The sequence below is a fragment of the Hemitrygon akajei genome, chromosome 10 (assembly GCF_048418815.1).
Source record: "Hemitrygon akajei chromosome 10, sHemAka1.3, whole genome shotgun sequence".
In the NCBI taxonomy this organism is placed as follows: Eukaryota; Metazoa; Chordata; class Chondrichthyes; order Myliobatiformes; family Dasyatidae; genus Hemitrygon; species Hemitrygon akajei.
Window position 1 is genome coordinate 70,258,380 of NC_133133.1, and position 12,521 is coordinate 70,270,900.

The window sequence follows — 12,521 nt, forward strand, 5'->3', positions numbered from 1 at the left end:
ACTGTATCTCATCTTCCATCGTTCAGTATCAAACTTATTATATAACCAAAAGTGGACAAGTTTGTATCTTGAGCTTCTTTTTTCTAGCTTAATGCATCCATGTACATTTCTTATAACGCTGTCTATCTCTACCAATAGAAAACTGAAATATGTGGTCAGAAGTTGCATTATCCAAGTTGTTTATAACTAGAATGAATACTTCAGATGCCGTAATAGATTTTTGTGGGATACTACAAGTCCTATTCGGCCATTTAGTGGACCTGCCAATAATCTTCACTCTGTCTCACATCACTCAACCAATTTCCTCACCTAAAACTGGGATAATCTCCCATTGTTCCAAATAATCAGGATATAGATTTGCTAATTCCTGGCTTTCTAGCATTTTTACCCTTGTTATACTATCAAATACATTTTAGGAATGAATAGGCAATGAGAAAGCCTATTCATTCCTAAAATGTATTTGATTGTATAACAAGGGTAAAATTCCTGTGCTGTCTGTACAGAGTGTGTAACTCTCCCTGTGAGTTCTTGGGTTTACTCTTATGCTCCAGTTTCCTGCCACAGTCCAAAGAAATATGGGTTAGTAGGTTAATTGGTCATTGAAAATTATCCTATGATTAGGCTATCGTTATAGGCGGGTTACTGGGTGGTGGTGCTAATTGGTCTGGAAGGGCCTGTTCCACACTCTAAATAAATAAATACAATACTTGCAACATCTGAGTTCTATTTACCCTGTTCTGTCTTCCACCTCACCTTTCATTGTACCTACATGCACACTCTATAACCGCCACTGTTTTGCAAGCCCAAATGCAATTGTCTAGAGTTAATTCTGTTGCTCTCTCAGCCTGCACTCAAATAGCAGAAGCAACTCAATCACTGATGAGCAAGTCATTTGGAATTGCAGGGCTTTAATTATCTACTCACAGTATTAATTCTGCTATGATTGATTGACCTTTAAATTTCTCGGCGATTGTCCAAGGTTTTATTTGGGAAGTTTATGATGAGACACAATTCTCTTCTCTCATGGGCAGAGAAGTAGATAGTAAAAATGTTCTTCAGGGTTACCTTGCTCAATATACAATGAGAGAATTTACTCGTCGTCTCCACATTGTCTCTGCAGATCTACTGCATAGAAAGTGAGAGTGTGGGAGGAATAGAGAGGGAGGGGAGGAGAGAGAGAGAAAGAGAAAGAACAAACTTTACTGGAATATTCTCCCTCACTATTGGCCTCCATGTTGTGTAAAATTCTATGACAATATGAGCCGGCTGGGTAAGTTGGCGCTATTAAGTAGAGACATTTTGCGTGCAGTTCTGATGGGAAGCATCAGTTATCCACAATCACAGCCATGGGTACTTTAGTGAGCAGCATCGTTTTAAGACACTTAAAAGATCTGTTGATACTCAAAATCAACGAATTTTGAATGGCAGATTTAGATTGCAAGTGCAGTTTCCTTTTAAGAAAATGAAAGCAGGTCTGCAGATATGATCAAAACACTCCCGACTATCCTGTTGGTGAATGTACAGTGTCTGGAAAATAAAACTGAACACCTGAGAGCAAGATTACTGTTCCAGAGGAATATCAGGGACTTCCTCTGTACTTTGCTTCAGAGAAACATGGCTCTCATCATCAATTTTGGAAGCAGCACTGCAACTCGATGGCTTCACCATTCTCCACAAAGGCAAGACAGCTCGGACTTTTAAAGGCAGAGGAGGTGGAATATGCCTTATCATTAACTCATCATGGTGCACAAACGTAGCCATTCTATCTCAGTGCTGTTCACCCAACCGGGAACATCCAGCAATTAAATATTATGCATTTTATCTGCGACCTTCATCCTGGTAGCAATGCACATTGCACCTCAGGCTAATATCAGCTAAGCACTGGAAGAGCTGGGCAACGTAATCAACAGGCACAAAACTGCGCACCCTGCTGCCTTCCCTATCATTGAGGGAGATTTCAACCAGTCCAGCTTGAAGAAGTCTTTGAACAACTACCACCAACATATCACCTGAGGAACCAGAAGAGATAGCACACTTGACCACCGTTATACCACCAAAAAGAACACTTACCAGGCTGTCCTATGCCCACTCTTTGGAAAGTCCAATCACCTGGCTGTACTTCTACTCCCAACATATAGGCAGAGACCAAAGACTGTAGCACCAGTGGTGAGGACTATGAAGATATAGTTAAGGGAGGTGGAGAAGTGCTTTGAGTTGGTGGACTGTGCTACCATTGAGCACGTCTACATGAAGCGCAGTCACAGTGAAGTGGCATCCATCATTAAGGAACTACAGCATCTAGGCCATGCTCTCTTCTCGCCACTGTCTCCATGAAGAAGGTGCAGGAGCCTCAGTCCCTGCACCACCAGGTTCAGGAATAGCTATTATCCCTCAACCATAAGGCTCTTGAACCAGGGGGTTCACTCAACTTCACTTGCCCCATCACTGAACTGTTTCCACCGAACTAGACTCGCTTTCACAGACACTTCCTCTCATGTTCTCGATATTTATTGCTTATTTTTTTTCTCTTTCTTTTTGTATTCGCACAGTTTATGTTTTTATTTGTACATTGGTTATTGGTTTTACCTATTGCCTGCCAGTCCATCCCTCATGCTTCTTCTTATCTCATCTCCCCTCCAACACCTTAGACCAGATGTGGTTCTCAACCCAAAACATAACTACCACTTTCGTCAAAGAAGCTGCTTGACCTGCTGAGTTCTTTGCTCCAGGTTTCAGCATCTGTAGTCTTGTGTATTTTTGCACAGAAAATACATTAGTAACGCATTGCATAAAAAGTAAGTTTAATCTGATTTAAACTAAACCTGTATGAGGGTATAGTTACTTTATTTCACCCTATCAGAGAAATTACATTTGTTTCACCAAGCACCCTCATCTACATACTTCTCTACCAAGACTAAGATAATTTTCTCTTACTCAGTCCTAGAACTGAAACATTAACTATCGCCTCCTGCCAAACCAAGCATCCCAACATCATCTTTGTGCACTTTCAGGTTTACACTAGAATAAAATTCAGAAGTCAGATAAAATTCATTAAAATAAGAAGTCTGACTGTATACTGAGCTGTACAAAGTACACAATGCTGTTTACTCTCGTGTAGATTTAATAGAAACCTATAGTACAATATATATAATGATCGAGAATGCACAACCCAATATCATCTCCTTTTCATGGCAAGCGACAAGCAATATTGGTGCAGAACACCTCAGATAAAAGTGGCAATTATTTAAATAAAGATTAGCTCATTTCTACTGCCTGAACAATTATTGGGAAAATAATTAATTCTTTTTTCAGTAGTAGGTCAAGTAAAAAGATAACATAATAAGCAAGAGCAAGATAACATTTTGGTGAATGTGGATCTCATAAAGGAGTGTGGTTTGTAAAATGCCCTGGAATAGATGAACAGAGATGATGCCCATGGGATTAAAGGGGCAGTGGCAACATAAGTTTCAAATTGGTTATGGAACAAAAATCAGAGCATAATTGCACATTGTTGTTCAGTCTGTAGGGAAGTAGAGTTTGGTCTTCCCGATGGGCTATTTTTGGTACTGCTGCTTTTCTGATAAATTTTAATGAATTGGTACTAATATCAGGAGGACAATTTTAAATTTTGCCACTGCTACAAAATGTTTTAAAAATATTAAATATTGGGAAAGAAGGAGTAGAATTTTAGTAGGGCATGGACTGGTGTATAGGCTGACATAGGGAGGATCAAAATTTAATTGAGAAGTGTGAAGTGACACAATTAGGAAGGAAGATTAAGGAAAGGCAAAATACACAACATGATACAGTTATAAAGTGTGTGAAGGAACAGCAAGATCCATGGATTTACATCCAAAAGTCTTTGAAGGAGACAGAGATAGTTAATAACTCTGTTAATAAAGCATAAGGGATGATAGGCTTCATTAAAAGTGACATAGTAGAAAACCAAGGAAGTTGCTGTAAATATGAAACAGCTTAAAGTGGATTACTCTGCAATCATAGTGAACATATTGGGACCACATTACTCCATGCAAATCTGACAGTAGCTTAGTCCCAAACTGGCATATTTCCAAAGAAGAAGATTGGTGAGGTCTTTTTCTCATCATAACACTAGCTACTGCACTCATGCACTCTTCATCAGGTGCAACAAGGAAGTGTGAACTTTTTCTCCCCATCCCCCCTTTCTTTACTCCCCACACTGACCTTTTACCTTATCTCACCTGCTTATCAGGTCACCTGGGTCTCCTCCTCTTTCCCCTTCTCCTATGGTCCACACATCTCTCCTATCAGATTCCTTCATTTCCGGCTCTTAACCTTTCCCACTCACCTGGCTTCACCAATCACCTTCCAGCTAGCCTCCTTTCCCTCCTTCTGTCTTTTTATTCTGGCATCTTGCCCCTTCCTTCTCAGTCCTGAAGAAGAAGCTTGTCCCAAAATGTCGACTGTTCATTCATTTCCATAGAGGTTGCCTGACCTGCTGAGTTCTTCCAGCATTTTGTGTGAGTTGCTTTGGATTTCCAGTATCTGCAGACCTTCTCATGTTTGTGAGTGTGAATCTTTGTACATTTCCATGCTGTCAGGCTACAAACATCACCCCGGGTTGCATTTGTAGCCTTGGTGACTTGATAATTTAGCTCCCAGCAAATGATTGTGTCCTCTGCTCTGTCTTTTTGTCTGACCACTGGAAGAATCAGGGCATATTTAGGCAATAGAAACTATGCCCTCTGTATTCAGAGATCCAAAGTCTATTAGGTGATAGAAGCAAATTCATTCACAACTTTCAAACAAAAACAAAATAAAAACTTGCAGGAGCAGGGTGGAGTGGGGCAAAGGGTTGAATTTCCTGTGAACTTCTCCTGTGGATTTAAAGGTGTGCATTGTAAATATTCTTTGTAGATTTGGGAGCGGTGAAAGTGCCAGTAATATTTGCATCCATGTGTCAGTACACAATTTTTGTGTTTTGATCATGTTTCCATGTGAGATTTCAATTGTTTAACTCTTACATGTATATCTCACACATGAATTTCCATTGGGTTCAGGTTTAATGTGGCCAGTAACTCTTCTGCATCTGTAAAAATAAACAATAAACTAATTGAGCCAGTTATATAGGCAGATCCAATTAACTTAAACTGTATTATATACACTAATTGGCCACTCAGTCTACCTAATAAAGAAGCCCATGAGTGTATCTTCATGGTCTTCTGCTGCTGTAGCCAATCCATTTCAAGGTTTAACGTGTTGTGTATTCAGAGATACCCTTCTGCTCACCACTGTTGTAATGAGTGGTCAGTTAAGTTATTCTCGCCCTCCTGTCAGCTTGAACCAGTCTGGCCATTCCCCTCTAATCTTTCTTATTAACAAAGAATTTTCGCCCACAGAACTGTGCTCACACCTTTGGTTTACACAATATTCCCTGTAAACTCTAGAAACTACTGTGCATGGAAATCCCAGGAGATCAGTCTGAGATACTCAAACCAGCCCGTCTGGACCGACACTCATTCCACAGTCAAAGTAATTTAGATCACAATTCTTCCCCAAACTTATGTTTGGTCTGAACAACAACTGAACCTCTTGACCATGTCTGCATGCTTTTGTGCATTGAATTGCTGCCACATGATTGGCTGATGTTTGTATTAATGGAAAGATGTACCTAATATAGTGGTCACTAAGTGTACTTCAAACTGAAAAATAATACAGAAAATAGCAATACAGTCAAGTCCGGCAGCTCAGCAGTTGGTGTAATGCTTTATAGTGCCAGTGACACAAGTTTAATTCCTGCCGCTGTCAGTAAAGTGTAAGTATGTACTCCCTGTGACTGTGTGGCTTTCTTCCCGATTGCTCCAGTTTCCTCCCACATCCCACAGTTGCACGAGTAAATAGGTTCATTGGTCACATGGGTGTGACAGGCTCACTGGGCTGGAAAGGCCCGTTACCGTGGTGTATCTTTAAACAAAATAAATAAATTAGAGTCAACAATTCAGTTCAGACACCCTTCAACAGTTCTCTTTCTACACATGCTGCTCAAGTATCTCCAGCAATCTCTGATTTTATTTAAGATGTCTAGCACCTGCAGTTTTGTTCTGATTTCCTAATTATAATGTTGTAACTCGCACCAAGGTCCCAACTGCACCTGCAAAACTGATTTTTTTAATATGGCAAAATGTGGCCCATTGCTTTAAGAGAGCCCTGTGTGTTGATGAAGAGGAATATTTCAGTCTAATAAGCTGTTATTTGAACCACTTCATTATTAGTCCATTTAAGACAAGACTGTAATGTTTTTGATTATTAATCGTAGTCTTTGTTTCTGCAACTAGTTGTTTGTTTAGTTGCAAAGTAATCATTTTGGGATTAATGACAGTCTCACAAAATTATGCACATAATGAAACTTTAAAAATATACTCACCTTTGCACTTTGGTATTTATCTTTTTAGTGCCTTGATGTCAGAACCATTGATGCAGGTTACTCTTATCAATTAATTTCAGTTTATATATATTTAGATATCTTAGCAGTTCACTGGCAGAATTTGCAGCATTCCCTGTTGAAGCATTAAAATTCTCTAAAGTGCATTCATTTCCACAAGTCAGATAATTCACCCCATGGTACTAGCAATTAAAATGTGATGGGATCATCATATCTCATGGCTTTGTCAGCCATAGTTATAATAACAGAGCTATGGTAACTGCTCAATTAGCCGGGGGCAAATAATTATTCAGGATATCAGTTTTCTGTTTCTTTTCATTTCCTTTTTTAAAATGGTCATGCGCATTTCTGTTTCATTAACTAGTTTGCATAATCCTGTCTTGTAGTTATCCCCAATCAAAACAAACAAATTCAAATCTTGTTTGCTTCATCACATTTGAGCTAAATTGTGTGACTTTAATATTAATAAAAGGTTCCATTATTTAGAAATGTATTGTGAATTAGAACTGTAAAGCAATTATGTTTGATTTCAGGTTTATGACATACTGTACCGAATAAATATCGATGGTTCTATCAAAGAGAGCTTAATGAAGATTGATGGCATCAATGGGTTTGAGATCTTCACAACTGGAAATGGCAGTGACGAGTCTGTGGAAATCCATGACTTTAAATCTGTGAGTTAAAAGTGTTGCCTTCTCACCTTCTAATAATCTACAATTCTACAAATAACAGTAACTGGTTCACCAAAGGGGAGAGTTGTTAGCTGTCAGAAGATATTACAACTTTGTAAGCAATCAGAATTTATATATTCATGTGAAAATGACTTTTTCCTTTATACATCTACACAAATGCTATGCTCAGTCACAATCCAAAGCAATGGTTATGCACTGTGCCAGTTTTTCACAAGTGAATTACATCCTGAAATTCAGCGAGCAATAAGACATTTTAGCGAATATGTAAATATATACCTGTGCTATAAATAGAGTATCAGGGATTTACAACCCAACCTTGACAATCCACTTTTGATTTCTACCATTTATGAGCGATACTGCCAGGCAACCAGTTTAATTTACAGTAATCACCTTGCTTCACTGCCTATTTATTTTAGATTTTATGCACTTGTTCAAGAACACATTTAAAAAGTGCTACTGTAAATTTGTAACATTGTAAACCTACAACATTGGAGTAATAATGATAAACTTTTAAATAACATTGTTATTAACTAAATAACTAGCTGAACACATGGGAGAGTACACTTTCAATGAAACGAGTCCTTACAGTGTTAGTGTACAGGAGAATCCTGGGGTCGAAGTTTATAGCTCCCCGACAGTGGCTACACAGGCTGATAGTGGGTAAAGAAGGTGTAAGGCATGCTTGCCTTTATTATTGAGGATCTGAGTTCAAAAGTTGGGAGGTTATGTTGCAGCTTTATAGTTAGACCGCGTCTGGAGTTTTGCATTTAATTCTGGTCACCCCATTACAGGAAAGATGTCAAAGTTTTGGAGAAGGTGTAGAAGAGGCTTACGAGTTTGCTGCCTGGATTAGAAGGTGTGCGCTATGAAGAGAGACAAGAGAAATTTGGGCTGTTTGCTCTGGAGCAGCAGAGGCTGAGGGGAGATCTGATATGATTTTATGATAGGCACAGATAAACAGCTGCTGTTGTTTCCCATATTCCACCTCTCCCAGAAGTTCCGGGAGTCTCCCTGATGCCCGCAAATTATATACAATATCCCAGAAATCAATTTTTTTGAGAGTTGAGCGAGAGAGAGAGAGAGAGAGAGAGAGGGAGAGGGAGAGGGAGAGGGAGGGGGAAGGGGAGGGAGGGGGAGAGGGAGAGGGAGGGGGAGAGAGAGAGTGAGAGAAAGAGAGAGAGCATCCTGATAGGTCTACTTAGCACAAAGAGAGACCAATCAGGTTTCTCTGTGGGTGAGCTTTACAGTCGATCTTTCTCTCTCTTTCATTGTCCATCAGTTCAGTTTAGTGCCCTGCAGCGCCATGGCAGAGTGTTCCAATAAAGAAAATATAAAACGTACTTCACCCCAGAATGCAATAAAGTGTACCCTGCCTAATAGGGATCAAAAATAATGACAGTGTTGCTCGCTGCACGGTTTGCAACAGTGACTTTTCTATTGTCCATGGTGGGTTAAATGACGGTAAAAGACATGTTGAGGTGAGTTTAACAAGTGTCATTCGCTCAATCATGTATTGAGAGAACAGAACATTCAGGAGATAGATGTGAGCAGCCCTGAAATTCACCGCCCAGCTGAATAGCTTTTTATTGGGTACCTGGCAAGGAGGCAGTTGCTAAGCGAGGAAGCACAAGAGATCCCCCCTTACAAGACAAGGCAGTTCTTCAAAGATGCCAGAGTATTCTATGTCAGGAGCTTTCAAAAACTCTTGGGGAAGTTCCCAATGAGAGACCAAATCTTGAAAAATCTGTCAGTGGTCAATACAGAGAGCCAAGATGAGGTGAATCCAAAGCAGATTTTGACTTTGGCAGAGAGATTTCCAAATGTGATCAAGGCAGATGCAAGAGAGCAGCTCCACTTGAAAGTCCTGGATTATATCTCAACTAACCTTGAAGGACTGGTGCCAAAGTACAAAAGTTTGCCAGGTGATGAGTTCTGGGGGAAGCTGTCCAAAGTAACATCTGTGAGCACAGGGCAGTTTAGATTCAAATAGCTCTGCCAGTTGATGAAGCTGCTTTTGGTGCTGCCAAATTCTGATTGTGATGTAGAAAGTGCATTCAGCATGGTGTGTCACTTTAAGACAGAATTCAGAAGTCAGCTGTCTCTCAAAATACTTGTGAATCTGATGTCTTGCAAAATTAACAAATTCATTGACACAGACTGCTATGAGGTTGAGTCTTCTGGCAAAATGCTCAAATCTGCCACGTTTACCCAGGATTGAAGAGTGGAATAATAAAGAGCATGCTTTTGAGATCAGAGGGTCAAGTTCAAAGGAGATATATGGGGAAAGTTTTGCTTGTTTGTTAAACACGGAGTTGTGGCTGCTCGGTATACACTGATAAGTGTGGTAGTGGAAGTAAATACAATGAAAGTGTTAACAGGCGCATGAATGCCCCAAGAATGGAGGGATATGGACATTGTGTAGGCAGAAGAGATAAGCTTATTTAGGGATTTAATTGCTCAAGTAAGTAGTTTGGCACAAAACCAAAGGAATTGTTCACCTCCCCCCCCCCCCCACCACCACCATCCTTCTAAGCTCCAGAGAACTGTATACCAATTTTTTCATGCAGCTTCCTCTTTTGTGAATTAAACTGTGCCCTACTTGTTCTTCATGCTTCCCCTCAAAACTTGTTTTTAAGATTGCAGTCATCTCTGAAAACAATCAGAAAGTAGGGCACTCTTATGGATTGACTATGTTATTCCTTTTTTTTATAACCTTTTACATGACTGTGCTCTCCTCCTAAAAATTGTACATCTATGTTGATGACCATACTCAGCATCACTTGCACAGTTTCTCTACAGAAACCAGCTGTGAGCAGCTAGCAGTGAGTCAAAACCCACCCCGTAATCCCAGATAGAATCACAGAACTGGACTGTGGTTGTGGTCAATGTGATCACAAGCCTTCAAAAGCACTAAAACATCTTTGTTTCAGGCTTGTCATACTGAGATATCACATTTCCTCAAAGGTTACAAATTCATAATCCTCTGCTGCTGGCTAATTACTGGAGATGTCATCAGCTTTTACTTTAAATAAAAGGTGATTTGCTAGATAAAACCATAGTAACTTCCTGCACAAATTAATTAAACAATGTTAGATCAAATTCTTTTTAACCCCTGGATGAAGGAGTGACAAGAATACAAATAGATTCAAAATATAGTTAAATTTTTAAAAACAATATCCTATTCTTCTTTCAATCACTGAATTGTACCAAGCTCATAATCTGGAACAACAGGCAGGGGAGGAAAGTTCTCTCAATTATTTTGGCAGCTCCAGGCATTGTCTACATTAATGCACGACTAATCAAAAGCTCTCACCATTCCTACTACTTCTTTATATTGTGCTTCATGCAGTAAGAAGAACGTATCACTTTTTCTTTCCCTCTCTCCCTCCCTCACCACCCTAAAAAGGGACTAACCGGAATACGTTTCGCTGGAGGAGAAAAATGCTACATCAAAAGCCAAAAAAAATTCTTTCTTCCCAATGTTACACCCATCAAGAGTGAAGAAGATTTGATTAGCTTGGTACGTATGAAGACCCGCTGGGTTTTAAAATAATAAGTTACATTCACTGCTTAACCCTCTCAGGGTTTCAGCATGCTGATAGGTGCATGAAGTGAACAGATAAACCATTAATAAAGGACCTTTCTAATGCTGTTCTGTGTTAGTATTTCAACATATCTGGTGTGCTAACTTCCCAAATGAACTTTAGTAAGGTGAAAATCAAAGTACCACAATCTCTTTTAACAATATAAGGGAGAGGCATGCAGTCCTTCCCAACATAAAAGATGCCCAATATAGTGATAAAAGACATCCAGCATTGTTTCTGTATCTGTGGTAAGGCTTGTGAATGTCACAGAACTGCACTCAGATGTGGACCCAACGGAAGCAATTGGTTACCAAGACAACCAACTTAATTCCAGTCTAGCAGAAAATGCTGAATAGAGGTCACAGGCACATTTCTTACCATATTGTTGAACTTTGGAATGCACAGATGTTTAAACTAGAGCAGACATTTTTACTGTCCCCAGCCATTTTAGCTACAAAAAGAAATTATATCCTAATGAAACAGAGTGTGCCTTAGATAAGGCCATAATATGGTAGTTTGTTCGGATTTAGTTCAAGAACTCTGCTCACAAGAATCTTATATATTTCATCCTATCCTTTCTGACCCCAAAGTAATAGCAAATTAAAGTACTATTGGGAAAATTACTCAATTCCTCTGTAATGATCTCTCACATAGAAATAATTCTAAAATTTCTTTTTTTTTGTCTTGTGCATTTCACCCACGGAGCAGATATCAGGTCACCAGCAATCTATGCATTGTGAATAAGTGCAGAAAATTTTGCTGAGAAGAAGGAATTCGTCCTAAGCATTAATCGTGTGCCATGCTTCAGCATCTCTGAGCTCCTAAAACATGCCACAAGGTTAGGTGCATGTGCATTAGCAGTAAAACTGTGGCATTCTATGCAGTGATCTGTGCATCAGAAAGAGACCTATGCATTTCCAACAGGTGTTGTATACAAAGATTTATAGCTTCTACAGCATTGCCATGATGTCTGCTGGTCAGACCTTAAGGAACCTCACTCCAGGGTAACTGCCAACCAGCTAACATAAAACACTGCATGGGTGAAAGGGAAATGCCAAGGACTGGAGAGAGAGTAAGTGTGCAGCCACATAATCAATGTCCTCACTTGCTACATTTCGCCCCAGTCCACATAAGCCATGGGCCAATAAGTCTTGTAGACAATATAATATTTTGCAGTGATATGCATGATATAGGAATGCTGCTATTGATGAGGAAAACACATAAATAAATATCAACATTGTATCATGGACTCTTCAGTCGTTATCAATTCATCTAGAAGTCTTTCCTTCTTTTTGGACCACTGAAAACGACGCTGGAGAAGATGTAATGGGGGACAAGGAAAAGGTGCACAAACTGAATAAGTATTTCACATCAATCTGTGGAAGGCACTAGCAGGTGTCAGGGGTCATGAGGTGTATGAAGTTGCCATTACTATAGGGAAGATTCTTGGGAAAATGTAATGTCTGAAGGTAGGTAAGTCAACTGGACCAGGTGGTATACACCCCAGAGTTCTGAAAGAGGTGGCAGAAGAAATCATAGAGGCACTAGTATTGATCTTTCAAGTATCACTAGATTCTGGAAAGGTTCTGGAAGACTAAAAAATTGCAAATGTCACTCCATTCTTCAAGGAAGAAGAGAGGCAGAAGAAAGGAAATTATAGTTAGTCTGACCTCTGGTTTGGAAGATGTTGGAATCAATTATTAAGGATGAGGACTCGGTATTTGGAGGCACATGATAAAATAGGCTGTAGTCAACATGGTTTCCTTAAGGGAAAATCTGGTCTGACAAATCTATTGGAATTCTATGAAGAAATAACAACCAGAA

General features: G+C 39.5%; 1 protein-coding gene across 1 annotated transcript in view; it reads left to right on the top strand.

Annotated features, from left to right (window-relative positions):
* The window catches only part of tnmd (tenomodulin), a 138,781-nt gene that overhangs the window by 63,923 nt on the left and 62,337 nt on the right, over positions 1–12,521 (top strand). Inside the window, exons 3-4 of the mRNA XM_073058421.1 lie at positions 6,955–7,095; positions 10,520–10,633. Of these exons, the coding sequence (XP_072914522.1) occupies positions 6,955–7,095; positions 10,520–10,633 (255 nt within the window). The remainder of the gene's footprint in view (positions 1–6,954; positions 7,096–10,519; positions 10,634–12,521) is intronic.